Source organism: Eleginops maclovinus, chromosome 9 (assembly GCF_036324505.1).
Source record: "Eleginops maclovinus isolate JMC-PN-2008 ecotype Puerto Natales chromosome 9, JC_Emac_rtc_rv5, whole genome shotgun sequence".
In the NCBI taxonomy this organism is placed as follows: domain Eukaryota; kingdom Metazoa; phylum Chordata; class Actinopteri; order Perciformes; family Eleginopidae; genus Eleginops; species Eleginops maclovinus.
Window position 1 is genome coordinate 12,681,499 of NC_086357.1, and position 25,537 is coordinate 12,707,035.

At 39.3% G+C, this 25,537-nt stretch overlaps 1 protein-coding gene across 1 annotated transcript in view; it reads left to right on the plus strand.

The window, feature by feature from the left end:
- lrp8 (low density lipoprotein receptor-related protein 8, apolipoprotein e receptor) overlaps positions 1–25,537 on the plus strand; it is a 148,384-nt gene that overhangs the window by 51,640 nt on the left and 71,207 nt on the right. The window contains 1 exon segment of the mRNA XM_063891900.1: positions 19,343–19,465. Coding sequence (XP_063747970.1) covers positions 19,343–19,465 — 123 coding nt within the window.

A 25,537-nucleotide genomic window follows, 5' to 3' on the forward strand; every position in this document is an offset into this window, starting at 1 on the left:
TACCATCAACTACACTTCTCCATGACAACTAATGATGGAGGCCACCACATATGGCTCAAAGCAGACCATTACAAGTAAATCAAACTTGTGCTAAGATTACATGTTTGTTTTAAAGAAATTAGAGACAATATCATACTTTTCACAATTATGTGACTTGTTTTTTTGTTGAGAAAATGAAATTAATGTTAAGTTGCAGTCCTAGTACATAGACACGCAAACACTGACACTGGTTCACAATCTCACACTCTCACACACTACCACAACCCCCTTCCCTCCCATTACTGTACTGTGTTCCCCAATTCATAATAAATGTTCAATAATTCAAACCATTGCTTTCCTCTGCCTCTTAGCAACATACAATCACACACGAAGGAGCTATGCTCAGCTCTCTGCCAGTGAGCTATGGTGCTATGGCCAATCTCTGAGTGCCTTTGGTTGTAGTGAGGGAAATCAACTGTGGCAGAGCTGTAAATTATTCCTCTGGAGGGCTAAATGGGCCACAGCCCACACTCTCTCATGTCCACCATACCTTTATCAGGGCCCAGTCGGCTCCTATTGGGCCCTTATCCATCAGGTCTGAAAGGCCCCCGCCATGCAATACCAGTGACATGGACCACAAAAAGAGGTTATTTAGAATGCAGGGGTAGAGAGTGAGGAGATGGACGGAAGGAGGGAGATGCAAAAAGAGAGGAAGGGAAGGGAGGGAGAGCGGGAAGAGATATCCTGTTGAAAATATCGCAGGGCCTTTATGTGCTAAATTAAATTAAACATGAAAGAGGGACTATCAATGTGAGAACGTTCAGCTTATAACATTATCATTGTAACAATGAGCTTAACCAATGTGGTTAATGAAGCACACAGTTTAAAAAGCAACCCAGGATGTTAGTTATTAAATTCATGAATTTTTGACAAATGGTATGTTTTTATTACAAAAAGTTATGTTGTGTGATTTGAACACCACTTAACACAATTGTACCATCACCTTTTATGATAAAAAAATAAGAACATCATTAATTCTAAAACAGACTATCTAACACAATAGATAGCTGAGAAAAGGTAATTAATCATCAATTACTAAACAACATTCCCTGTTAACAGCTTCTACAAATCTGAGAAATTTATGTTTTCTCTTTATAGTACATTTTTTATTTTTCATTTCATTTTGGTACTCTCAAACAAATAAAACGGGTACCAAGGTCATCCATGCCTTTCTATGTTTCTGCTCACAAAGACGTTAGTGTCTGTTTTTCTTTACTTTTTGGTAAAGCTCACTATTTTGTTACTTCAAGCGTTTTGTTCCTACTGTCAAAACAGTTTCTTCTTGTCTATATTGTTCTATTTGACAAGATCGGATGGAACATTTCACAGTCCTTTATCCTTTAGCAAAAACAGAGGGGTACTCAATTTGAGGCACATGTTTACTCCGTACAAAAAAGATCTTAACTACATCTTACAGAAAATGAAGGGGATACTTTGTCTATGCTCCGCTGTCTTTTCGTTTAAGACTGTCCTGCATTGTAAATGGGATCTTTAAAGCTTTGTTTACATGGTAGACAGGCCTCTGCTGTCTCATCCCCCTCACCCTCACTCCTTCACCGACTGAAAGAGGACTTCCTTGCATTCTGATCGCGGGCCTGTCTCTTCATACGGACTCTAAAGAATACTAATCAGCAAGGCCTACTCCTTATGCAGTCTCTATTCAGTCAAGGATGGTAGGAAGTAACTGAAGACATATGATTAATGGTTGGTCCCATATTGCTCTTACTCATTATTTAGCAAGAGCGAGGCTCTTTCACAATGGGTCAGAGATGAGGTGTGTATTAAAGCACATGTCTTGTCTTAAGTACATAGTAAAGTGCCGCTTCAGAGAACTTTCAGGGTTAGAACAGACGGCAAAGAATTCGATTAAAACGTGCCTTGGCTGACCAACCTGTTTACAGCCCTGTCCTATATCACAGATATTATCATTTTGGACTGCAGTTTCTCCACAGGCAAATATGAGAACCAATACTTAGTTGAACATTTGTTTCCTAGGCCTCAATCGGTCACTTTCCCAGAGGTAGGAAGTGTCAGGGCGGACTTGTTAAAGTCAGGACTAGGGATGATAATTGTGTGTAATGTTACAAAAACTGTTACAAAACAGTTAGGCTCGAGGCTAGCTCAATTTCTCTATCTTGTCATATTATGGAAAACATCTTGTATTACAGTCATAAAATTAACTTTATGACCTGACAATGATCTGTTTCCTTTTTTTGTATGATAGTAATGGACTTAGAAAACAATTGCTTTTATCAAAGTTGCACAGAATTCAATTACGTAAACCACATGACAACCTCAGCCTCATACAAAACAGTATTGTTGTTTCATCACGTGCAAAACCCAAGCTGTAACAATCTGCCTAATCTTTGCAGTGCTTATGAAACAAGAAAACAAGACATACTAGATCCTTAGTTACTTCCTCAATATCCGTATTTCTTAAAACTGTTTGGTTAAAAAAGTAAGTTACAAACACATGAGCTACTAAAAAGAAAAGTGTCTATTCTACATTAGCACCTGAGCATCTTACCTTTCCTGTCAACTTTACTTTAATTCAGAATTACCATCAATGGATGTCTAGTGATTCAGACTTCCAGCTGATATTTGGCCGATATCCAGTGTCAGAATCTCCAGCAAAAAGATTTGTGTACATTTCAATAGTTAAAATAATGTTTATGTGATCAACTGTAGTACTAGTTGGATATTATTCCACTCACTTGCTGCTGATTCCCTCCCAGAAAGAATTCATTGGTAAAGCTTAGATCAGCTTACCAGCCAGCCAGGGCTTTGGGTGGTCAAACGGGTTCAACAAACCCCCCTAGTGCCTGGCACAAGCTGTACAGAACACAAACATGCTTGCACAAATCCACACAGAGGAATTTTAAAACATCGTCTCTGTCCAAAGATACTTTTCCAAAAATGCTAATGTGTTGTATTTGACCTGTTTGCTCAGCCTATGTTTTTAAAAGCATTCAAACATCACCAATACATTATAAGACAGCCCTGTATGACGTTAAAGCTAGCACTAAGCCAACATCTTTTCTCTTCAGTAGCTGGAAAGAGAGGACTAGAGGATGAAAAGAGATGATAATAAAGGAAGCAGCACCTAAAATATTAAAGACCTACCTTGGCACGCAACCATTTCCTTTCTTTGTCTCGCTTTCCCACACAGACACAGACACACCCCTCTGTCTTACCTGTTGGGGCCTCTGGGATGATGCTGATTAGGTAAAAAAAAACCTCTGGCAGGGATATCTTTGATGGCTGTTGCCCAGCCTATTTTGAAGCAGAGCTTATGCAAGCTTCCCTACGGAATAGTTGATCAAAACACAGCCAGGGGAAAGAAAGGTGGGCTTGGAGGGGTGTGTGTGTGTGTGTGTGTGTGTGTGTGTGTGTGTGTGTGTGTGTGTGTGTCTGTGTGTGTGTGTGTGTGTGTGTGTGTGTGTGACTGAGACTGAGGATGCACATGCCCAGTATATGTGCATATGGAAGTGCACACACATCACCAGTTACAAACGGTTAAAGAGGACAGGACGGAGCAGTTACTGACAGTTGTAGCCAAGGAGCCAGCGTTTCCATTTTGTTCGCTGGAAGCCGAGTGTGAAACTTTGATGAAGAGCAATTTGCATCTCTGGATGGCTATGAAGAGGTCGGCTTTGTTCGCTGCCATCGAAAAGCTGTGCCTGCACACTGCTGGCTCCAAAAGCTGCCTACCCCTCCACCAACCGGCACCCACCCACTGCCCTTCACCCTCCACCCTCCTGGCAATACTTTTCGGCCTATTCGGCCAGCAGCTATTCCACCATTGTGTTGTATGGCCAAGAGCACCTGCTGGGGGCTCTTTCATCAACCCCTCTCTGGAGTGTTTTAAAGCAACCTAGAATCAGACAGATGACACAGATGCGGAAAAAATGTGAATCCATCTGAAACCAAGGCTTTTTGCAGAGACATCATCAGTCTCCACCTTAATGTACATGGATGGGAGTAACGGGCAAAAGGTGAATGACAAACCCCTCTTGTCACTCAAATGCACATAATGCTTTTCACTTTGTAAATGATGCATAATCTTTGAATAGTGAATGAAAAGGTTCCCCACAGTCCCGTTTATTAAAACTGAACAAAAAGTCCCATGTGACTGTCTGTTGAAACGGGGAAACTGTTAATGAAGGGGGATGGTGAGGGAGACAGTGGAACAGGAGAGAAGACAGCGCAGTTAGTGTGTGTGTGTGTGTGTGTGTGTGTGTGTGTGTGTGTGTGTGTGTGTGTGTGTGTGTGTGTGTGTGTGTGTGTGTGTGTGTGTGTGTGTGTGTGTGTGTGTGTGTGTGTGTGTGTGTGTGTGTGTGTGTGTGTGTGTGTGTGTGTGTGTGTGTGTGTGTGTGTGTGTGTGTGTGTGTGTGTGTGTGTGTGTGTGTGTAATGGGGTTGAGAGGCGAGTGTCTGAGTTGTATTTGTATTCCGGTGGCCCGGGGTATCCGTGGATACACCTAGGTGACTGGGAAGCATGCAGAAGGAGGAAATGGGAAAGCGGTTATTTCACAAACGTGCCCCTGATACCCACGATGATTAAAAAGAACACGCAGTGAAAGGTAACTTTAGGTCACTTCTGTCCAAAACATGCTTTTTGTTACTGTTTGACGTTTTTTAATTTTTTTTATTGGTACATAGAGCAACAGAAGGATGGTTAATGATATGCCTCTTCTGAATTAATATATCAAAAAACATTGTTGTTAACATCAGAAGAAAAACTCTTACCTGTGGTAAATGTTAATGAATTGCCCGCACAGAAACATGTAAAAGAATTAAGGTCCCTTTTTTTGTAAATGTCTGAGCTGTGTTGAATCAGAAGCTGCCGGCAGATATAGGAGAAGCTTTTAGGAATGTTTTACCATCTATTGAACAAAATAGATGTGATATGTCTGTGGGGGTTGGTGACTTTATGTAAACAATCCTCAACAACTTCTTTCTCACTTTATTCACACCAGAGATTTTAGTCAGTACACAGCGACTGCTCTATTTACTAGAAACATGACACACTACAACTGTTATGTGCACTACTGATGGAGGTGCACTTTATTAGTTTCACAGATGAAAAAATGCATGTTGTGTAGCTGCATTTAACTACAATAAGCAAACTGGCGTAACTTGGTTTTCACTTCATACTATTATTAATTAATACATATTGTGATGAAACTTTACGTATGAGAAATGCTACCTTTATAGTTTGGAATTTTTGCTTTTTTTGTATGTTACCAATTTCCTTGAGTGAGTTTGTTGACTTATTATAAGACGTGTGTTCCAAAATGACTGATAAATCCCCACCTTGCACATACCAACAACGTTTTACTTGCCAAATAAAAAATGGACTGTCATCATTCTTCTAAAATGACAACACAGTAGTATTATTATTTTTAATGTTAGAAATTGGAAGTCGGATCACAATATTCTTTACATTAAGAATTAAGTTACCATATGCCACTCCCAGCAGCCTCCCCTCCAAAGTTGAGATGAGATTATATCTGACAGACAAGCTCATTTGGCCAGCTTACAAAGTATGATGATTCATAAGCCGCAACAAAGGCTGTGTCAAATGTTTCCTTCCACATCCCTTTCTTTCCTCCCTCCTAATGTTCCCAAATCAAGCAGCTTTGCGGGCCAATGAAAAGAGCTTAGTCATTGTGTAATTTCATTCATGCAGTGGATGATGATGGGACATGTAGGCCTTAAAGGGATTAGCTGAGAAAACATGATTACTTTGACAGTGTAAACCTGCCTTAGACACTAGTGGTGGAGCTCTAAAGAGGAAACCCTTGAATGACTGCGCTGACCGTGCAGTCTTTGGCCCTATTGTGGGAAAGTCACTTTGAATTATTTTAGTCAAACTTAATAGTGATGTCAGGTCTTACACTTTACATGGCATTGTGCTGTATTAACTCTGCAATGCCGTTATATTTAAGTACACTAAACTGACATTATTTGTTCAGAATATGGTTGTTAATCCTTTTGTGAAACCTAGTTTAAAATTAACAACTGTCCTTAACGAGGATGCCTTTAATTAGCAGACATTTGGACTAAGGTGTTTGTGGAAGATGCTTCCTAGTGATTATTTCCTTCATTTCTTTATGATGGTATCTGGGGATTGACAGAATGCAGGTGTGGTGATGCTCATACTGATGAAGCAGAATCTAAAGTAAGGACATTGTGTTCACCCCATCAGTTCATTTTTTGAAAACTGTAAAAATCTAAATAGCTGGCTCAAAAGAGACCTCTAGCCTTGCTGATTTTGGGCATAAGACAAGTTATCATTATCCTCATATTATTATAGTCCATTTGACACATTGACAGGTTTAAACCAACCTAAAAAACAGTGTGCATTTTTGTTGTTTACTCTCTATTGCCTTGAGTTTTTGCGATTGTTTAAGCCGGATTGACATCAACTGAACTCAACGCAAGTAAGGATCTTGAGTTTTTAATCTCTTTTTTATCAAGTGGTGAACACATTGCTTATAGTTTAGGGTCAATTGTCATACTGGAGAGGTGCAAATGAGATAAATAGATACATTTAAATAAATGTGCCCACACCAATTCAATTGTTGACTCTCGTCCTGTAAGACATGTCATCTATCGCTATTTTCAACACATGTCTACAGACATACAGACTGACATACTGAATAATGACATGTATCTGTCACTATATTACAGCCTCAAATTGAAATGTTTTAGTCACACTGAGGCTTCTCCCAGTGGGATTTTATTCACTCTGAATTCAGGCTTGTGTCAAATATATGTTTTTTAAATAATTGTTTTAATCATCTATCACCAACATAGCAGACAAAGGAAGGGACAACTGGCTGTTTGCCAAAGGGGAAAGGGGCGGCCTTAGGAAGGGAGGGAAGGTGGGAGCGAGGGAGCATGTGATGGAGGCAGAAGGGGAAGGGTGGAGGAAAGGAGAGATAAGGAAGGTAGAACAAATGATCTCGGCAGGAGAGACAAAAGATCGGAGGCTGTGTACAGCGTTATATTTTGCTGAGAGCGCAGCTGAACACGGAAAGAGGCGGGGTCGTTGTGTCACAAAAAATAATCACATTCCGCCATTGCCTCTGTAAGCTCTGAGCAATGCAAAGCAGCAGGTTGATATTTTTCTTTTATTTGTCTCAACAGCAAATATTAGCTTCATTCTGTTTATTCTTCTTAAACCAGAAAAACAAAAAAATAAGCATGCACAATAATGTACAGCGCCATACAAGTGAATTCACAAAGACGCACACATGCTCTAACTGGTGACCTTTGTGGGGCCCTTTGTTGCTTCTGAGCGGCAGCCATTTGTAATTGAAATGAATTCTTTTAGCTTGTCAGCAGCCGGATAAATGTGTCCCTCTCTTTTGTTCGCGGATGCTCGGCAGTCTTTGTTGGAATCCCTAACGCACCCCTCTCTCCCCCTTCCCCTCAACCACTCCCTCTGGCGAGTGCTGATTTTTGATAATAAGCCCAGTAGTAATTTGTTATGTGGACCAACCAGCAGCACGCTGCATGTGTGCAGCGTGGGACATGAATGGCGATGGTGGAAGTGCACGGCGGCTGGAAGAGAATTACAAGGCTCACAGTGAGCGTCAATTCATATAGCCAGCGGGAACGATGTTTGCTTGTGAAAAGCTTTTTTCTTTTTGTTTGTGGATGGGGCTGCTCAAACCCGCTTGTCAGTCACTCGCTAGAAGAGTAATTACAGAACAGTGTTTATCAATTTTTATGTTGCCACTTATGTGCTGCTGCCAAGTACAGTAATTTGGGTTTTGAATATGCGTTTGCAACTGGTTTCTTATTGACAATTAAAATGCCATGATTATCAGGATTAATAATCATTTAGCAATTATGTGTAGACAAAAATATCTGATAAATGGATTTACCATTTTTGGATATAGGCTGTTATTCAGCATGTCTATACACATTTGTAGGTTTCCAAAGCTGGATTCAATATCTACTTCCCTTCATGCTGTGTTTTCAAAAACATGTTCATTCACACACACACACACACACACACACACACACACACACACACACACACACACACACACACACACACACATAAACATAATTGTATGAGTGTGTCTGGCTAGCCACAAAAGGGTTGGACTAACTGAGGTTTTATGTAGTATACTATGTCCCCTTCCCCCATGCATCACACAGGTTTTATGGCCCCAATGGGACATTTAGTGTGTGTGTGTGTGTGTGTGTGTGTGTGTGTGTGTGTGTGTGTGTGTGTGTGTGTGTGTGTGTGTGTGTGTGTGTGTGTGTGTGTGTGTGTGTGTGTGTGTGTGTGTGTGTGTGTGTGTGTGTGTGTGTGTGTGTGTGTGTTGTGTGTGTGTGTGTGTGTGTGTGTGTGTGTGTGTGTGTGTGTGTGTGTGTGTGTGTGTGTGTGTGTGTGTGTGTGTGTCAGGGCTGGTATCAGTGTCTGAGTGTTAAATAAATCAATGCAGGTCAAGTCTGAGAGCCGGAAGTCACCCAGATGGCCTGTTAGGGGGATTTGTATAGTCTCCATAATACCCTCACACACACACACCAAAGGACACGTGCATAAAATGTACCTTTTGCAACCTCTTTTATATATTGTTAGTCAAATAAATTATAAGTGTTTCTATTAACCTATACTTATTACCAGTTCTTAAAACCATTTTCTAGAAACCTCCTTACTTCACATTCCCCATTTTCCCAATTTTTTTACAAAGTTCTGATTTTCTAGGTACGATGGGACTACCTGCCCACTGTGTGACGTCATCAGTTGAAGGACTGATACAGTATAGGCGTCATGTTGTAAAATCAAATCAGGCCTGGCCCTGTTTGTTTCCTCCTTGCCATTTGCTCCCACAATGGTCCCTTTTGTGCTGCTACTTAATTAGCAGTCTCTGAAGCTAACACAGCGCGGCGTACAAAGCAAGTGCTCTCTGATCTCTGACGAGATATCCACTCACCCTCAGAACAACAAACACACTCACGTTTGTTTGTCTCAAGAGCTAGCTAAGAGCCTTCCGGGCACACGACACCCAAAAAAAATAAATGTTAGGAGGGCAAGAAAAAAGAAGGGCGAGAACATTTATTTTGATACAGTGGTATATGTCTTAAGTGAGTGTTATTCTAGTGGACTGTAAGCTCTAACAATAACAGGGTTTCAGTGAAAGGAATGAAAACGTTTTTTTTGCTTGAAAAAATAAAGGATTCACACTAAATTGGGAAAAAGAAAAGAAAGACTGGGAGGCATTAAGAAATATATTATGTGTAAAGAGAGCTATAACATGAAAAGGAATACATAGAGAGGCTGATACTTTTCATCTCCTGACAAGCAATTTCTTCCCATTTGCTTCTGATTTTGTCTTTGATCATCACCTTGGCCCTGTATCTTCATATGTATCTCTTCTTATCTTTTTTCTGTTTCTATGCTTGCTTGCCATTTCTAAGCTGCTTTGCTGAGCTGAGCTGTAATGCCCTGCTTATGTAAGGGGGAACAGGGATCGGGGACCCATGATGTGTCTGGATTTGGGAGGTTTTAGGCTTTGGTATGCTGCTGATTCAGACGCCGTCGTTCTGGGAGTTAAAATCCATGGATCTGAGAACAACACAGAGCCATAAGGAACATGCACATAGTGACTTTCCCCTTAAGCCATCCAGAAATATTCTTGAAAAACAATAACTGCCCTGTGTCATTGGTAATAGCAAGAACTGCAAGATTAATGAGGTATCAGCTACACTCAAATGTTTGCATCACAATCTAAATATCTGTAAATCATGTTCTCTGCTCCATCTCTTAAAACAGGATAATGCTTGTTTGATATTGATGCATCTCAGACCTATTGGATCTGTATGTCAAACAGGTCACTAATGATGGAAAAGCACAATATGACAAACAGAAGTTTAGCGGTCATTTGAGAAGTCTAATATTAGAAAAAGGTGTAAAGCAAACATGGTTGAGTCAGAGGGCGTGCCATTAAATATTCTTTCCACCCTGAGCAAAGAGGTCCGGTTGCAGGATGAACAGGATTGTTAAATTGTGTTTCCTGTTCTGACTCCTGTATTTGTTTGCTTGTTTAACTTTATCATGTCGTATTCACTGTATCTCAAAAGTAATACAAATGTAAACGTATAGCATTATTCAGCAGCACAGTCTCTATCATCAGCTCTCTTTCAATGTTAACCCTCCATCACAGATATATAGTCATACAAAGGCTCTTCACATTTCACTGAAACTTAGAAGGCAGAAAGTAGTTCAATTTGTTTTCTCAAAAGCAGTAAACATTTGCAGAGGTATAAACAGATTCATAAGCGCACACGCTCACAAAAAGATGAACCTCTCTGAAGCACTATGTGAGTAGGAGCTGGCAAACATTACTTCCACGAACAATCATAAGTTGCCTTGATGTCATTTAATTCCATTTAGAAGTCGGTCAGTTGTAAATCTCTTAATATTGCTGCTGCTGCGTGATGTGTTTAACCAATGCAGAATTTGTTCACAAAGCTGAACTAGGCAAAGTAAAAGGTTTGGAAGCTATTTATTACCTTAAAGCAGTATGACACCTGCTTGCCAAAGATTTCTTTAAGTGGATGGAGAGTGAAAGTGTTCATTGTCATAGAAGACTTTATTGGTCTCAGAGGAAGATGGGGTAGTTCCGACAGTGGATAATGTCCAATAAAATTGACAGAGAGGAGACAAATACTTCCCTGTACACTTGGATTTTCAAAATGGTTAGGCTGACTATACTATCATAACACATTTTGATGTATAGATGCACATTGTATAGCTAAATGTGAAGCAATGAGCAACATTAAAAGATAGATAACAGCAATAATGTGTTAGTTTATTGTTTCATCCAAGCTATATTTTGTTGTTTAAGGAATCTGAATCAAATCATAACAGTATTTCTAAGATTACTGTAAGGTAAGCATAAGGTACAGAGCAAAAAGTGGGGATAAAAAAAATACTAGAAAACAGTAAGAACAAGTCAAGAACAATCATAGCATTTGTGATATGGGAAGTGTTTTGCATACAGTATACATATATAAGTATTCTGTATATATTAATAGTAAAGTTGGTTTTCAGTTTACCACCAATTGTGAATATGCTTTATGGATAAAACCAGCATTTTTTTCAATTGTCTGTTTGCATTTCTTCTCGAGGACGAAACTCAACAAACTCCTTTAAAAACAAAGTAGAGCTAGTTCAGATTGTCATCAAAACTTTATGCCTAACTTTTAGCCGGTCTGAAGGTCCCAATGAATATACATTTTAGTTAGAAGGATGTCAGTTTTCTAAAGTTCAACTCCATCCCTTTCATCTTCGCCACCCTGAGCATGCGGTGAATCCTCCTTTACCGCATGATGCAACTTTTACCCAGGTCTGTAAAATCTGGAGACCGAGTCTTACCCTTTAGGCTGGACTCTCCTGTGTCCAGAGAGGGGGATCATGAAATTGTAATAAGCTGGTTTTGAACTGGTAGGTGGTATTTGATGTGCTGTGAGGTGCAGAGTATATAGTGTATTTGATCTGGCCAGCTGTCTGGATTGACTGTCCATGAGCCCCTTTTACATCTCCAGCCTTTGTAGTAGGTGCATCTCCCTCTCACACCTTGTATACACACACACACACACACACACACACACACACACACACACACACACACACACACACACACACATACACATACACACCCTCACACATCCGTGCGCACATGCATTCAATTGCAGCTGCAAAGGCCCTTTAATGGATATTTCTCCTACACTTTAATTAATGTTCCACAAACAGTATTTATTCATTCCACTCTGATGCCAGTTTATGTGGAATCCAAATTCTATTCAAGTTAGTCACAATAGTTTGGTTCTCAAGAGATTAGGAAACTTTATTTGCAGTTAAAAACATTTTGCTGCCATTTGAGTTGCCCTGTCATTTTCAATCATTCAATATCTAAATGTTGATGTTTATTAAACTATTTATTCATTCGACGTCATTGTTGGTTGACTACTGTAGTAGGTATTCAAGTTGCTAGAATATTAACAAAAGTTAAAATATCATTTTGTTCTTCAATACTTTCTTTCGCAGCACTGTGATCTTGATATATTCTGATCCTTTCCCCACAATATCTCTCTGTCTTCTACTGGTTATTGGTAAACTGGACAGGCCTTTAATCTCTTCGAAAGACCAATGTTATACCTGTCTACTTTACTCCATCCCTCCCTATGTCTCGAGCTCACACATACTCTGACACACATAAGATTAACGGAGTATTCTCCGCTCTCTCACAGTTGTGGTTTCAGCTATGCCTGCTGATTAACGGCCTCTTTCTGTCTACTGACAGGCTAGTTCTTTAGCTCTTTAGCCGATCACAACAATGTGGAGAACCATCTATTTCCTCTTCTCTTTCTTAAACACTTACTCTTTATCTGTTCTTTGTAGCTCTCTGTTCTTTCCCTCCTCATTGTTCTCCCTTTGCTCACTTGTATTAGCTTGCTCCTTCCTGGGTTCTTCTTAGACGTGTTTATATCCAGATACATGATGTGATATTTTACTCTTTCTTTCTTTGGTCTTGGCCTGTGGTGCTTTGAGAAAGGTGTGTTTGGCTCCCAAAAAAAAGAAAAAGATTAATGAGCAAGTTAACTTGTTAACTGAAGCTAAACTAAATCCATTCTTCACACAGGCAATCTTCATGCAGCAATAGCTTTTTATTATTCGTTGGGGACGCATAAATAATTTCCAACACCCTGTCACCTGCTTTTGGTTGGTTTGTTATTTCAAACAGACCTTTGTTTTACATGTGAATACCTCAACACGCCATTGATCAAAATCAAAGTAATGGAATCCCTGAGTAGTCCAACGTAGCACAGTGCACATTTTCTGTTGGTTTTTCTCCAGATTTCATGGATACGGAAAATACGGTTATGTTAAACCAAAACCCTCGCTTGCTAAATCTTAGGTTGACATACAGTATAGTCAGATTTGGTTCAGCTGGATTTGAGGTCTTTATTGCATAGAAAAAAGGGATATTTTGATGATTCTGATGTTCACCTGATAGGTGAGTACCGTAATTTCCGGATTATTAAGCGCACCTGAATATAAGCTGCACCCACTGAATTAAAAAAATATATGTATTTTGTACATAAATAAGCCGCACATGTCTATAAGCCGCAGGTGCCTACCGGTATTTCCTTTTCCAACTGCCATATCGATCGCCTTCAACTTGAAAGCTGCATCACATGCATTTCTCCTTGTCTTTGCCATGATGAGGGTCACAAAATGACTACTGTAATCAGAATGATGGGAAGTTTGAGCACGCTCGATTTACGTCACATTATGTGACGGTGCTCAGTTTTTGTCTATTTTTTTTCAAAATCCCATGTTGGCGGCATGAAGCTTGTGAAAGCGGGAAAAATCCATAAATTAGCCGTGTCATTGTATAAGCCGCGAGGTTCAAATCGTGGGAAAAAGTAGCGGCTTATAGCCCGGAAATTATGGTAGATTCAGCTGTGTTTAGATGTAAGCAAAATTCAGAGGTATTACAAATACAAAAATGGATAGAGGTGAACAAATATTTTATGGTCAAAGATTAATTTTCCTTAGATGTATTTTTGTTAGCTGAATAGCTTGTGGCTATCCAAGGTGGCATAACTTTACTCTATACATACATAAGCAGGTAGGAGATTATAGAAGGTGATGGGAGATAATAGAAATGATAACTGAGTGGTCCAAAACTGTTAGTCTGGGAACACAACCATTTGTTTTTTGTGCCCAAACTATACTGACTGTACATACACCTTTTTTTTTGTAATTAATTTTTTATTGAATAGTTCAAGGTGTCATCTCAATCAACAGAGTTAACAAAGGAATATTGTACAGTTAACACCTCACCCCTTTTCAACCCTCCCTATCCCTCCCAACCACCCTTCCCCCATGAGACACACAGTATGTGGTTCCTATCATTCATTCAGAAGAAAACAGAAAAACATTTGTAGAGAAACAAGGTGATCTTCTCAGGGTTGATGCATACACCTTATTTGATTGAAAAAGCAAGTGGCCTTTGCTTTCTATCTGATAGTTGACTATCAAAATAAATACCATTCAGAAAAACCAAATTATCCTATAATAAACTTGTTGAAATTAAATTCTCATTCTTAAAAACTCCACCAATTCAAAGGCTGGTGAGCAACGAATGCCAGCCTTGTTATTTTTTCCAAATGGAAATCAGAGAGATTGAAAGGTGTCAGTGTCTCTGAATGCTGGTAAATAAACACAGTACAGCACAGGTTGCATGTCCCTTGCCTTTGTTATTGGAGCAAATCAACATTTCAGGGATTGCAGTCGACAAATCCTAATTAGAGGTGACCGTGTTCCCGTAGCTTTTATTGTCCTGTTGGATGTTGCTTTTCACATTTCTCTTTCACTCTGTGCATGTATGTGTGTGTTTGTAATGAGGTGTGTAAATTGAATGACTTGAAGGAAGACGCTGGGCTTCACCTGTTCCTGAGTTGAACAAACGCATCCTAATCATGTCGTCGGAGGTGTGTGTGGAAGAATCCTCAGAGATTTACTTGTTGTGTGTGTGCTTGCATGCATGTGGTTTGTGAGTGCGAGTGTGCATGCAAACATGAGTAGGTCACTCATAGATCATAGGGGTTTGCAGAGCATGACTTTAGTGACTTCAGCCACAGATGTTTACACCATATCTATAGAAAAAGACTGACAGTAGTTGCAGCTTTAACTGTAAACATAATGTCAACATGGTCACCACCATGCATCTACTCCCTGCACTAGGTTTACCATACACTAAGACAAATCTGTTCACTAGCAGAACACCAATTGCAGAGGATTCTTCAGAACTGTAGATTATTCAATCAATTCCTTTTACACTGAACATGCTTTAATGGTGCCTGCTTTGTCCTTGTGTTTTAGTTAATGCTATATACAAACCTGCCCAGGGATTGTAATTGAATATTTACCTTTAAGCTTAATCTGACACATTAGCATCCTATGTTAATCAGCAAAGTAATTCTCAGCAGAGATAAATCCCATTGCACATGTGTTGCTATATTTCTCTGAATAATACATCTAGGAAGTCCTTAGTGGAATGAAGTGAAAATCTGACAGTGCAATTTAAAAAGTGCACAAAGTTAGTGATGAGTCGAGAAAGCGGATGAAGTCACCTAGTGCGGAATCTAAAGCTCCTCTGGTCTGTGTGCTATTTCACATAAATATTAATCACTTTTCCATCTGGGGATAGAGGACTAAAATAACATAACGCTTCGTGTGTGTGTGTGTGTGTGTGTGTGTGTGTGTGTGTGTGTGTGTGTGTGTGTGTGTGTGTGTGTGTGTGTGTGTGTGTGTGTGTGTGTGTGTGTGTGTGTGTGTGTGTGTGTGTGTGTGTGTGTGTGTGTGTGTGTGTGTGTGTGTGTGTGTGTGTGTGTGTGTGTGTGTGTGCGTGCGCGTGCGCGTTGCCTAGTGTTTGTCTCTCGCACATTCTCTCTCACACCTCATAAGGCAGGTTTAGCCTGTTCCATATGGATGACACTCATATGAGGTCCTGGTGCGTCAGAATGTAAATTTAAGCGGCTGTTTGTGTGTGCATCAGCAACTCTTCAGAAGCATGGGAAAATCTTATTTTTCATATGATGATTTTTTTTACAAATACGTATTAACTTGAGTGTGCAAATGTCAACATATTGTCCGGCATTTATAGTAATATTTCTGTGTAAGGTTAATGTGAACTTTAACATATTGGTTGTTCATATTTTCTCTCTGTTGTGTTGTTGCTTTTTCATTCCTGCTGCCAGTTCCTGTGACTGTTGCAGCTGAATTTGCATTTTTATTTGAATACATGAATGAAATCTTTCTACAGTGTCATACTGTATTAAACCCATCTGTGAGAAAATTCCTTTGCACACAGCTGATCACTATGGTCTCATAAATGTAATTACCGGTCTTCAAGATGGATAATTATAGCTTTCCATAATGTGCTTTATTGAAATACTAACATTGTTTTAGTTATATTAGGCATGCCATTTTAAAAGTTAAGTCTTAATACTGAACATATGATATCTAATTGTTCTATTTATTATCAACACATAATTAAAGAATAACACTAATTATATAGTTTCTACAAAACCTGTTTTACAGTAGCTCTAGATTGCTGAAGTGGTTTCTCACATTGTTCTGTTTTTTATCCTTGCCCACTGCCACTGTTGAAAATGCGTGAGAGTAAGGTTAATTAAAAGCATATTTGATTTGCTCACAGAGGAAAATGCTGTTGCTCAATGCCTCTGGCACCCGGACTAAGAAGGGACCAAGGTGAATTGTATTATTTTCCCTTTTGTCCTCAAGATAAGAAACATATAAAGTTAAGGAAAGCGTTGTAAGAAATTGATAGGCTTACATTTGCATGTTAATTAATTCTCCAGAGTGTGACATGTTGGAAGCTGGCCTTTCACCTGCACCACTTTGCATCCCCAACTCAATTAAACAACCTGCTTTCAGGGAGTGTTATGATGACTTGGGATGGGAAATATGATAAGGAAAACCATTATTTGTGGGTGTCTTGATATCTCCTTTGTTATGACTACAGTGGTATTTTCATTTATACAGCCCATTGTATGCTCTGCGTGTGACTACAGCTGACTTTGTTCTCAGGCTTAAGGCAGCGTTCCTGGGGGAATGATAGAAATAAAACAGGGAGGGTGGACAGGAAGAAATGGGATTTATGCTAACATGCTGGTAGGAAGGAAAAGGATTTATCAGTTCTTTGTGAAGACAGATGCCATTACACTAGACCCCACCTTAACCGCCTTGCCCCCCTTGTCCTTTGTTTCTGTACACCTATTCCCTGTTTTCTCCCTTTTTCTATTTACTTTTCACTTTGGCTCTGGCTTCTCTTGTTCCCTAGACACACGTTTCATATATTCTAGGCCTACACCTTCAATTTCATCCTTCTAATGTTTTAACACCCAACCTTTCCTTTTGTCTCTCTACTCAGACTCAATACTCTGCACTGGTGAATGGCTTTGTGTCTCTATCTTCCCTTCAAACCCCCATACATAGTCACCCATATAAATTAATTTAGGTATACATGAAGAAAGCATTGTTCCCCATGGAAGCTGAGATGTCAGTTTCTGAAGTGTGAGCCTCATTATTATGGCTCCCACTTGTGTCATCAGTCATCACACTGCCTTTTACCTCACACCAGGACATCCAAGGCCACACACATAAACAACAAGCTAACAAGCTGGTTAGCTTTTCCCTTTGCTAGGTGTAAATTGACTTGATATAATAGACAGGGGCATGATTTGACCATTTCCTTGTGTATTTCAGCAGTTCAAATCAATGTCCTAAAGCTGTCCTTCTAAATTCTTTAAATAGTAATGCATCAGTTTCATTTCATTTGTATCGAAAAGCATATGCACATTTTATCATGAGTTTTCCACCAATTTGCTTTTCAGATTCCGGATTGACCAATTATGTTGTAGAAGTTTGAACCTGGTACTAATAAGTATTTGTGATTTTAAACAAACATGTCTTTCATTAAATGACTCTTAACTACCTGCTAGTTACTGAGGAGCCTTCAGAGTAATGAATGGACAATTCATTTAGGATGAATATTTGGTGATTAACTCAAACATTTATCATTTTTCCAAATAATAGAGAGAGGGTTTAGTTAAAGAAGTATGTTATGTTTTGGTAATAAAAATGATAGTGTGTATTTTTGTTGTTGAATGTATTGTCCCATGTTTGCCATTTCAAATATAATGAAGAAAATAATTGTGCTGTTATCACTGTTTACAAAAATAATTTTACACTGCAGCAAATGATATGACACTATGACAGGTAATTGACAACAAAATATTATTTTGTTACGATACTGTACGTCCAATAAGTATCTTCCCCTATAATGCATTACACTGCTATAGCCTCGCACTCTAGCAAAATATATTTTCAACTAGCTCAAACTTAGGGTTCACATGAAATAAAATGGAACAATACACACACACACACACACACACACACACACACACACACACACACACACACACACACACACACACACACACACACACACACAGAGTTATTACTGTCTTGCCACTTGTCAGCCCCTTCTTTGTAAAGCATATTTCATCATGGCAAAGAATTGCTAACATGGCAAGCGAGTGCTTTCTCTTGTTCAATGTCTCTTGCTGTCAAAGAGAAGGATTTTTTTGCCACTACCCGTGACAGAATCAAGTGCTTAAATGTTCTCCTTGCTTGAGGGAAGGGACTGCACAAAACCTTTGGAGTCCAAAGGCTATTAGGGAAGCTGATATACAAAACCAGAGTTGGTTCACCAAAGAATGGGTCAGACCCCGAATGTAGACGGAATGGAGCAAATCCTCTGACAGTTCAGGCAGGCAACTAGAGGGGTGATGCTCTGATCACATGTGACATGGTTAGTCACTGCACCCTATATCCAACACAATTGTGCACACTACTAAAGCTGTCAGTGCAGTGGTCATACACAAACTGCTCAGATTTAAAACTCAACAGAGCATCAACCTGAAAGCTCTTTAGCTGGATTTGATCATTAGATAACTCTATGAATTTGTTCCCAGTTGTCAAATATATGTTCATACTGTAAAGTGTCTTTTAGTTCTTGAAAAGCGCTAAATATAATTTATTATATGTAGTTATATCCACACCCTTTTTATGAAATTTAATTCCTTATAAGTCATATTTCAAAAATGCATTTAATTACTTATGATGTATCTAACCTACAGGTCTGATCCTTATTTTATTGAAATATTTAAAAAACATCAGATTGGATTCAGCAGGACAACCGAAGCCTTTTCATTAGTGTGAGATGTTTTTCAAAAAAAGTTAGTACACCTTCATGACCCTAAGTAGGTGGCTCAGTCTGGCTAAGAAACATGCAAAGTCTCGTCTGAATTAACAACTGAGATCCACTTATTTGTCCTAGACTAACAAAGGCTGGCTAAAGAAACACCTCTTGTTCCCTCTTGTCTCCTGTTACAAGTTGCTCTTGAACACACTGATGGTTAAACAAAAAGTAGGACACCAAAATTGGTTTGAACATGGTTGGTGGAATTACTCTTGACTCCAAGTTAAGTTTTAATTGCTTGGCCTTGTTGACTTTTTAAGTGGATTGTCAAACGTTTTGACGCGTTTCCTCACTGCTTAATTATTGAACACATTTTCTTCATGTAATGACCATAAGAAAAAAAAGAAGAAACCTTTTCTCCTTTACCTTCCTTTGATTTATAGAGTAATGTTGTTTTTTATCTTTTTGTTTCCACAGCAAAGAAGACATGTGCGACCACAGACTTTGCCTGTAAGAACGGACAGTGCGTCCCTGCTAGGTGGCGCTGTGATGGAGAACCTGAATGTGCAGACGGTTCGGACGAGGCTGATGCAATCTGCAGTAAGTAGACAAACTCAAATACAGACAAACTTTCAGGACGTGAGTCAGGACAGGACGCACATTGGACTAGAGTAGAAGGTTTTACCAGTTATTATGTATGTTCCCTATGAATGTTGTAAATGACAGAGGTCAATAATACACACATTTTCAAAAAACCTGTCCACACGTCAGCATGATGTATCTCCACTCTTTTGTCTCATGTCTTTTGTGTTTAAGCTAGTTGACCTGCACAAACACCTTCACGCACTCACACATTTCCTTTAGCATAAAGCACTCCCAAGGTTGCTCGGTCTCAGTGTTCCACATTTTGTCCTCTCCAGCCACTGTACCAACCTTCTCTTTTTACACAATGCTTCAGAAAATTGATTTCAGTTGCTTTATTTTTTATTGGTTACACTGCACCGCTGAGGTGCAGAACATCCATATGATTCATCAAGGCCTCATAGGGCAGGAGAGTTGACAAGATGTTTGCTACTTTCGAAATTAGCCAAAGAGAAGGGAAGGTGTAGATATTATTGTTCATTCTTGATTCCAAAAGAGAAATAATCCCTGTATATTACATAGTAGTTTCATAGTGCATGAAGCTTTTTTTGCATTGTGTAAAAGATGTAAAAGTAGCTGTTAGATTATTGTTATTCTGACACAAGTCTTTTCATGAAAGCCCACCTGAGATCTTAAACTTGACTCTGTACTTTGTATATTCACGCTTAGACTTCGTGGTGAAAGGGTTTTGATACGATACCAACAACTTGAGGAGAGTGAAGCCTTCAGTTGCGTTTAACTGAGCGAGAAAATACTTGAAAATAAAATGTGAACGCATAGTTTTGTCTCAAATATGGTTTTAGGAGATGCTGATGGTTTTGATAGATTCTGTGAATTTTGTGATATCAATTGATGATTTTGTGCATTTTGGACAGTGATATTAGCTTAAAAAACTATACTCCAAAAGATGTTTTTAAATCAATGCAATGTCCTGTTGCTTTGTTAAATGATTGTTAATTCCTAAGGCTGAAGACTTAAAGGTCTCCTATTAATCTATATTTGAGCAATATATTGTAGGCTGATATCTATGCAAAACATGTCTGTGAAGTGTTTTGCTCAAAATACCAAACAGATCATCCATTGTAGCCATGCCTCATGCCCCTATATTTCAGCCCTGTTCCTGAAGTGCTGAAGCTGTGACTGTTGCTTTAAATTTAAGCTGAGCTGAAGCTGGCCACGCCCCTTTGGAGCTGCATGCAGCTCTCTCTCTCTGTGAAAGTGTTCTACAGGGAGAAGATACTCATCTAAACACTGCCGTGATTAAACCTCATATTAAGTTCAAAACCACCTCAAGTATTGTTTCTGAAACACTTGTTTTCTCAGTGTTTACCACTAGAACAGTGACATTATATGAATAATATTACAACTTTACTCTAAGTCCCTCCAGCAAACATCCTGCTGAATATACAGACAGAGCTGCTCGAGGGGATTCAGCTTGTGACTGTATATTGCGGACGATAGGTTGGGACGTGTCAAGTGGGTGGGAGGTTGCCAGGAGTTCAATGTAAAGCCAGCCCACATTTTGCTGGTGCTTTGTTAAAACCTCAAACAATCATCACTTTTGAATCCAGTCAGCTCTTGAGGCAGGAGAATAATCCAGACATAAAGTAAAATGTCCTGTGATTTCACAGGGATGAATGTCCCATATAACCAGTGTTTCCTCCAAGATAAGTCACAGAACAGAGCAGAAGTGTTGTAGAGGTCAGTCTTTCCCCTTCTGTCTTATCACAAAACTTTCCATATGGCTGTATCTACAGGCCAGCTCCATTTGCAATTTTTATTAAGATGATTTTCGAAGAGGTGATCAAAGAGCCCTTTGAAGATTCTGGAAGTAATGAGAGTCAGATTCGGATAGGTCAAGGACTTGTAAGTGGGGCGTATATATGTACATGTCTATAAAGGGTATGAGTGTGCATCCGCGCAAGTATGTCTTTATAGCTATGATCGATGCTTGTATTAAGTATTCATCACATGGTGAATATGTAAATCATCAGATTAGTGGACTTCTGGTTAAATCTCATTATATCTAATCAAGGTCAGATGCTGTGAGTTCTCTAACTTTCTCTGCTACATTGATCCTCAAAGCTGCCTATGGTTGTTGGCATACAGCAGAATGTGTGCGTACTTTTCATACAAAATAGTGTATGTGTGTTAGTAAAACGTATTTTAACAAATTGAGTTGTGTAATCTTAAAATAGGATGTTTCACGATGAAGTACAGTTGAAGTTGTAAGTACCTAAATATGTACCTATAAATGTTGAAAATAAATCTCTGCTCACAAAGTTTTACGTAAGTCATTGTTGACGGATGGTTTACCAAACTAAAATATAGTGTACTAGTAAGTTGTTTGGGCTACCAACAACCTCCAATTCATCTTTAGTAAGCCTGAGCATACCTTTGACTCTACAACAAGCCTCTTCCAAGATATATTCCCACCTTTGGTGTTTTGATAATGAAGCAGTGTCACATGTCAGCCCATAAACTCCCATAGATACTTGACACGTCCTTTCACCCTCTATTGAATCTCTCTCCAAAAGCCTAGCGTCATGTATCACATCCTGTTCACCGTTCTCTTGGTCTCCCCTGCTGTATGTCGTCCACTTTTTAAACTGAATTCAGTTGAAGTAATGACTTTGGTTGAATTGATTTCCCTGGGAGGCAATCAATGGGCTGATCCCTAAGACCTCTAGTAGACTGCTGATTAACTACGGAACTCCAATGATGCCTCCAAAACCACATACACGCACACGCACATGCACATGCACATGCACACGCACGCACACGCACACACAGACACAGACACACAGGATCCTCAGGAGTTTTATGTAATCACACATCTGGAAATTAAACTGGGCCTAGAGGGGATTCTGGGGAAAATACTCAATCAGGTGATGCATGTAAGAATGTGCATGTCGGAACACACTGCTCTGCACAGAACTTAAGTGCAGACATCGCCGTGCAGACATCACCACCCCACATCTATGGATTTGATGTGGTTTAGCTGATTCATTTTTGTCAAACCTGAAATAGCCTCAAAACAAAAGAACTCTAAGCTTGGATAATGTGTAATTGCAACACCTTTTTTTTTTTGGTTCCAAATTGTGTGAAATAATGGTACATTTTGAATGAAATATCTTTAAAAACATTCACATACCCACACTAACATGTACACTACACACATTGCTATTTCTAACTCCATGTGAGATACTTAAAAAAATTGTGAGGTTGAGCACAAAAAAAAGGCTGGTTTTGCTCACATAAACAACTTACATCCTGATCTTAATGAATCTTGTGCTTGTTAGTGATTCAGAGAGTTGTACCTGATGTTAAAGAACAAAAAAAAGACTCATTACGGACTTTCATCGGATAATCTGTATGTTTTTGCACATCAACTGCATTTACATAATGTTCTATGCCGTGTATGCCCATCTTCATAATTCCTGTGCCAGACCCCAAAAGCTCTGATTTTCTGGGTTCTAGACATTATAAAGTCAGCATCCATTTACTCTGAGTGGCATCAGAGAGATTGGCCAGTTGACAATCAGTGCTGATTAGAGGAGCTGCCTAGACTCTCAGGCGTTGTTTAAACTCTATCTCTATGTGCGCACACTCTTTTCGCTCTGCTGCTGCATATCTACACACCAGGGATTCAAAAGCTCTCTTTTAGTCACCCAAGTGTCTCTGTGTAGATAAAGGTTATTGAAAACCGAGCCACATATTGGACCAACATGTGACAATATCCCACAAGTCCGAGAAAAGAGTGCTTAAGCTTTGTTTGATTTTGGAGGATGTTTTATATTCATAACACAAAAGTCTTGTATCATCAATGTAAGGAATCTCATCATAACACGTTTACTCTGGCATGTTTCATACTCTGACGCATGCTGATAAAGGCTGCTCCAAGAAGCCTTCAAACTCATTGTAAAACATAATGGGGGGGAAGACAAATAGAACTGCTGAATGTAATAACTTTAGAATTGAAGTAATCTCAAGTTTCACACGGTAGAGCATTTTGAGATAAAACACTTCACTTCTTTTATGACATAAAACAAGTCAGATTTTCATTTGAGCACTTTAGTCATTACCTTATTAAAGAAATATTGTATTTGTGTAAGCAGAGTCAAATGAATAACGTTACATCTTAATACATACTAATAAGTGTGTAGGAGTTCTTGCTGGTCGTCTGAACAGTTTTCTTTACCAACTCCCCAAACACCATAGGGCATTAAAACTGCAAACTTTGCTGCTTATTTCATTTTAACTGATGGAAGCCATTCATCTGAAGACTAACTGGCAAAGCATAGCCTCTCATCACAGCAGGACTCTTCTCCCACTTTGTGTAGCCTCAATTTATGGAGCTCATATTGAATCATTACCAACATCTTCGATTTCTTTTCCACGTGGTAATTAAAAAATGTTTATTAAAAACTGCTGCTTGTCTTGTATTGTTGAGCCTCTTAGAATATTTAAATGGGGAGGAGGAAACCATGGGTGTTAATCATAAAAAAAAATGTTATGCTAAAATGGCCAATATGACAAAGTGAGACATTTTAAAGTAACACCACTGTGAATCAAGCCATTTTTTGACAACCAAACTTGAAACCTGTAACTCCCTTACATTTCATCGCTCTTTCCCTATTGTCATCAGTTCCACCTGCTCCGTCCACTGGGGTGGTCTGTTCCTTGTCCATGTTGCCGAGACAATAGGCAGGTCAGCGGATTATAATATGGAGGCAGGAGGTTGTGCTAGTTAATTATTTTGGAATATGAACGGGAAGGATCCAGTGAGTTGCATTGTCGGACGGTTTCAATTTCATGCTTGAGGCAGCGGCAGCACCAGGCATAATTTCCCAGGTGCCCAACCTGTGTGTGTGTGTGTGTGTGTGTGTGTGTGTGTGTGTGTGTGTGTGTGTGTGTGTGTGTGTGTGTGTGTGTGTGTGTGTGTGTGTGTGTGTGTGTGTGTGTGTGTGTGTGTGTGTGTGTGTGTGTGTGTGTGTGTGTGTGTGTGTGTGTGTGTGTGTGTGTGTGTGTGTGTGTGTGTGTGTGTGTGTGTGTGTGTGTGTGTGTGTGTGTGTGTGTGTGTGTGTGTGTGTGTGTGTTTACCTGTGTCTCTCATTCAGTCCTCTCAAAAGATAGAAAGCCAGTGACCCGGCCATCAAGCGCCACATGTAGTAATACAAATACATTACCACAAATACACACAAACATTTCTAAAGAATAGAGACAAATTCCTATTGAATTGTATGTGTGTGTTTGGGTGGGGGGGTGCGGTGGGGGGGGGGAGGTCTGATCTCCTACTTTAGTTTCAGAGCAGTTGAATTTGTCTTTAGTCTCTTGCTGCATGTTCTTTTAAGGGAGAGCCTCTGTTGCCCTGAGCACATTTTCATTGACGTCAATAACCAAATAAACTACACACTCACACGCACACATGTACACAAACCCACTTACCTTCCTTACTTGCAATCCTTCACTTTTTTTTTTATCCGTTCGAAAATTTGATTTAAACTGTCAAAATGACGTATAACAGATTCTCTGCTTGCAGCACTTGGTTTCAGTCAGCTTAAGTGGTAAATACAAACAGGGGGTCATTACGGGTGAAAAGCTTAAAAGTGTTTTTACTTTTTTGATTGTGAGTTCTGGTTACAAGGAAGACCAAATGGAATTTGCAACCGTTTTAACTGATGCAGGGCTGTCTAATCATACTATCAATCCTTTCTACACTAAAGTATAGGATGCTGTACTTAATTGACATCATGCGGTGTTTGCTTTGTTTATTACAAGATATGTAATTCCTTGTGATGAAAACCATTCATCTAAAGTCACTAAATGTCAAAGCAGAGCCTCATCTCATCACGACGTCTCTCCCATTTAGTCTTGCTTTGATTTATAGAGTTCATTTCTAATCCCTGCTGACTTCTGTTTCATATGGTAATTAAAGCAGAAGAGAAAACTAGAAGATATATTTATACTACGTTAAGTTTGACGAATCAATCACGGAGCTTTGCAAAATACTGTACCTCATATTCCTTA